This window comes from Lactuca serriola, chromosome 5, assembly GCF_051521515.1.
Source record: "Lactuca serriola cultivar US96UC23 chromosome 5, Lser_US96UC23_V15, whole genome shotgun sequence".
Classification (NCBI taxonomy): Eukaryota; Viridiplantae; Streptophyta; class Magnoliopsida; order Asterales; family Asteraceae; genus Lactuca; species Lactuca serriola.
Genome location: NC_136412.1, coordinates 197,412,392 through 197,416,553, shown reverse-complemented (window position 1 = coordinate 197,416,553; position 4,162 = coordinate 197,412,392). Strand labels below are relative to the sequence as shown.

Below are 4,162 nucleotides of genomic sequence, written 5' to 3'. Positions count from 1 at the left end.
CTTTATAAGTACTCATGTTGTAATTATTTGGTGAATACAATGTTATAATTAACACTTCACTAATACACATATTTATTATATTTATTTATTACACATATTTAACTAATGTATTTAGTACTGTATCTAGGTCATCACTGAAGGCCAAAGGCCCTTTTGGTACAAATTTGGAGTATTTACACTAAAAAACCATGTTGGTATTTGATCATTTACCATTGTGAACACCAACCAAAGCTTATGATACAATTTGAGAAACATATCATATTATCATCATTTACCTCTTTGTCATTCTGATACAAGATCGATACACAGAAATTACTTTACGAAATTCAATATAGATTAAAATAAAGTATTAGTATTATAAGAGGCTCGAAGGAATGAGTGTGCTAAATTGGTATAATATTTTTATCATCAATTTAAGATTACCAAATTTCCTCCGATTGTACCAAAAGGGCCTTTTACATATGCATTCCATTTTCATCTATTCCTATTACCACATTCGTAAAAATCTATCCTATTACAACAATGTCATCTCATCCACATATAAAACAATTTTAAATGCTATATTGAGGTTGATTTCTCATTAATGGCAAAAAAAATCAAATATACAAATGCCCTTACCACAAAAAAAACTAGGATTTTATAATACATAAATAAATAAAAGTGTGTTGCTATTTCTTACATTTACCCTAATTTCATACAACATAGAAGTTCTATATCTATAAGGAAAAAAACAAATCATTTAATACAACCGCATCAAAATTTACATCTTCTTCCTGAAATTAACAAACAGATTATTAGCTTAAAACACATAATTTCCACTTACTATCAGTAATCATATACAAACCTTCAAATTTTCCGGTCGCCGGAAAACCATAAACCACCAACCCTCAACCCATCTCCGCCACCCGTGCCGCCAATCGACTAATTTCATCTTTAGAGACACGCGGATCAACCTCCCGAAGATTATTAATAAATAAAACCGCATCATCCCTCCTATGAAACTTACAATACCAATCAATAACAGAATTATACGTGCTTTCATTCGGTTTACATCCGTTTTTAATCATATATTTAATCACATCAATCGCCTCCAAAAACCGTTCATTCGAAGCATAACTCGCAACAAAAGTATTATACGTAATAACATCCGGAACCACACCCGATTTCGTCATTTCCGATAATACCCTCGATGCATCTTTCATTTTCCCATTCCTACAATACCCATAAATCACCGTGTTATACGAAATAACATCCGGTTTTACCCCTTTCCGTAAAATATCCCGCAAAATTTCCTCCGATTTTGTAAAATCCGAAGATCGACTATACATATACATCAACGAATTATACGTCGTTAAATTCGGCGAAAATCCCGATTCTTCCATCACCGCCATGATCCCGCTAGCTTCGACCGCCATCTGCCGCCTCCCGTAGATCGAAACCATCGCGTTTAAAGTATTTATATCATACGAAAACCCTCGGTTTTTCATCTCCTCAAAAGCCCTAGCGGTTTCCGGCAACAAATCCGATTTACTATTCACCAAAACAAGAGTCTTTAACAACACCGCGTGCGGCTCAATCTCGCCGGAATATACTTTTCCGGCGAGATCCCGCATTTTTTCAATCTCTTTTCCGTTTGCATACGCGTGAAGCAACGAACTATAACTACATTCGTTAGGTTTACACCTCCCGGATTCCATTTCTTCTAGAATCTTCTCCGACTGCCGCCAAAGCCCGCCACGAGCCAAGGCGGCTAACACCGCGTTGTAGGTGGACAAATCGGGAGTGATTTTAGCTTCTAACATACTTTTATAAACATTAATCGATTGATCCAACGATCCACATCGACTATACGCGCTTATCAAAGTATTGAAAGTGTCCCTTTCGGGTATAAAACCCGCCCGTTTCATTTCCTTGAATACTCCGGAAACTTCTAGATCCATTCCATTTTGTCCAAAAACCGCTAAAAGCGTGTTCCATGTCACGATATCAGGAACACAACCGCAGTGTTTTATGTCCTCCACGACCTTCATCATGTCCGAGAACCGCCCGCGGTTCCCGTGCATCTTTATAAGTGCATTAAAAGTACAAATATTCGGTTTACACCCCGAACTTATCATTTCGTCGAAAACGCCCCTCGCAAATTCGTCTTTTCCGGCTTTTTCAAACCCCGAAAACAAAGTCGTGTAGGTGAAGACATCAGGTTTTATCCCGTTTTGGGACATTTGATCTTTTAATTCCATGGCTTCTTTGAATAACCCGTCTTTTGCGTAACAAGAAATTAAAGAATTATACGTGACAATGCTTGGGGAAAACCCGTGAAATTCCATCTCGTGTAACACGTTCATTGCTTCATTGGGTTTGCGAGATTTCGCGTATACATCTAATAATGTGTTGTAAGTTACGTAATCGGGACTAAATCCTGCGGATTTCATTTCTTTGAAGATTTGTTCGGCTTCTTCATGTAAAGATCCGCGTTTACAGCAACTTATGAGAGTGTTATAAGTATACGAATCTGGAGAAACCCCGGAATTCTTCATATCATTAAAGATTGATTCGATTTTGTTCCATGGCATCCCCATTTTGCCATAAACGTTGAGAATCACGTTGTAAGTGATTTTAGTGGGTTGGATTCCTTCTTCTTCCATTTCTTTGAAAACCGAAATTGCCTCTCGGAATCTTCCATTATTAGTGTAAGCAGTTATTAATGAAGTGTAGGCGTATACATCGATGGTGAAATTGTCTTTTTGGAGGCTGCGAATTAATGAAGATGCTACTGAAACCCGATTATCTTTACCGAGCATGGATATGATTACAGCGACGACGGAGCCACGTAAAGGTTTTCCGGTGTCTTTATAGTGGGTTTTGACCCAATCGAAGACGTTTAAAGCTAAATCGAGTTTTTTGTAATGGATTAAACCTTGAATTAAACCCAATACATCTAAGGATAATGACTTTGAAGCGTGTTCTGATTCGTTTTGTTCGTGGAAATCGACTAAATTAAGCAAATTTTGATTAAATTCGAAAGAATTGGAACCTGAATCGATTAGGGTTTGGAAGATTTGCTGACCTCGTGGAGATAAGTGAGAAGTCCAGGGTTTTCCTTTGTTTGGGTCGTTGTGTTTGCCGATACGACGTGTTGTTCTGGGGATTATCGGAGAAGGGGGTTTTGTGGTTGCGGAATTGGGTTGCAGGATGTCTTTTAGAAGGGGGGTTAATGGCTGAGGCGGTGGATTGTGGTGGTGGGGTTTTGGGGGATGGAAGTCTTGAGAGAATGGTTTTGAGATTGGAGGACTTGGGAGGAGAAGAGGAAGAGCTAGCTTGTCAGCCATTGATGAACAGGTTGACAGAGGAAAACACCGGAAAAGATGACAGGTTTTTGATGGGGTTTATTCAAACGGCATACAGAAAATATCACAACAGGAAATGTTTTTGGGCGCAATCTACACCGAAAATATCTTTCCGGAGTCGGAAATTTAGTTAAAAAAAAAAAGGTTTTTTTTTTAATAAATCTTATTAAAAGAAAACTTTTTTTTTATTTCTTTTCTTTCTTCTTTTTCTGGTTTATAACTCACGCACAACACATGAAATCGGATTTGGTTTGCCAACTGATTAACGATGAGAGACCCATTTCACCTTAAATCAGATTTGGTCGATTTCTATTTCTAATTTGGTCAATTTCTATGTCCGATTTCACCTTAAATCAGCTTGTACAAAGACTAAAAAAAATCACTCATTTCCCCCTTTGATGGTGGAAGCTACAATGGTTCTGGAGCGATATGATGGTGGGAATGGTGATGGTGTAAAAGACGATGGATAGGAAAGGGCTCGGAGATGGAGAGATAGGGTCTGATCTATTTTTTTTCTAAACTCACCAAAACAAAAATCTATGTAATCTAATATTACAGGAATACGATGGTGGTAGCTCGTCTAACCACAAATTCAGTTACACAGAAGAGAAGACGAGGTTATCTAGTGGTTGGAATCAAACCAGAAGGATCTATGGGGATCTATGGGACTGAAGTTGGACCTGCAATTGAAGAGTACAACGAACTAGCGAAAGCTTTGGAAGAATCAGAGCAGTCTTTCATCTTCGTAATCCGACCTGGTAAATTTGGCATCCCTCGTATCTCACACATCGATTTCTTCCCCTTTACCGGCCACC

At 38.1% G+C, this 4,162-nt stretch overlaps 1 protein-coding gene across 1 annotated transcript; it reads right to left on the bottom strand.

Moving 5' to 3' along the window:
• Nucleotides 1-541: 541 nt before the first annotated feature.
• On the bottom strand, nt 542-3,446 carry LOC145053464 (Pentatricopeptide repeat (PPR) superfamily protein). The gene is made up of 2 exons (XM_079001520.1): nt 845-3,446; nt 542-773 (listed from the first exon to the last, which is right to left on the bottom strand). Exon 1 carries the CDS (start codon nt 3,327-3,329, stop codon nt 888-890), a length of 2,442 nt encoding a protein of 813 aa, XP_078857646.1. The 5' UTR covers nt 3,330-3,446; the 3' UTR covers nt 542-773; nt 845-887.
• Nucleotides 3,447-4,162: the final 716 nt, after the last annotated feature.

Coding starts and splice junctions, on each gene's coding strand:
- LOC145053464 (XM_079001520.1), bottom strand. CDS start 3,329: ATGGCTGACAAGCTAGCTCTTCCTCTTCTCCTCCCAAGTCCTCCAATC.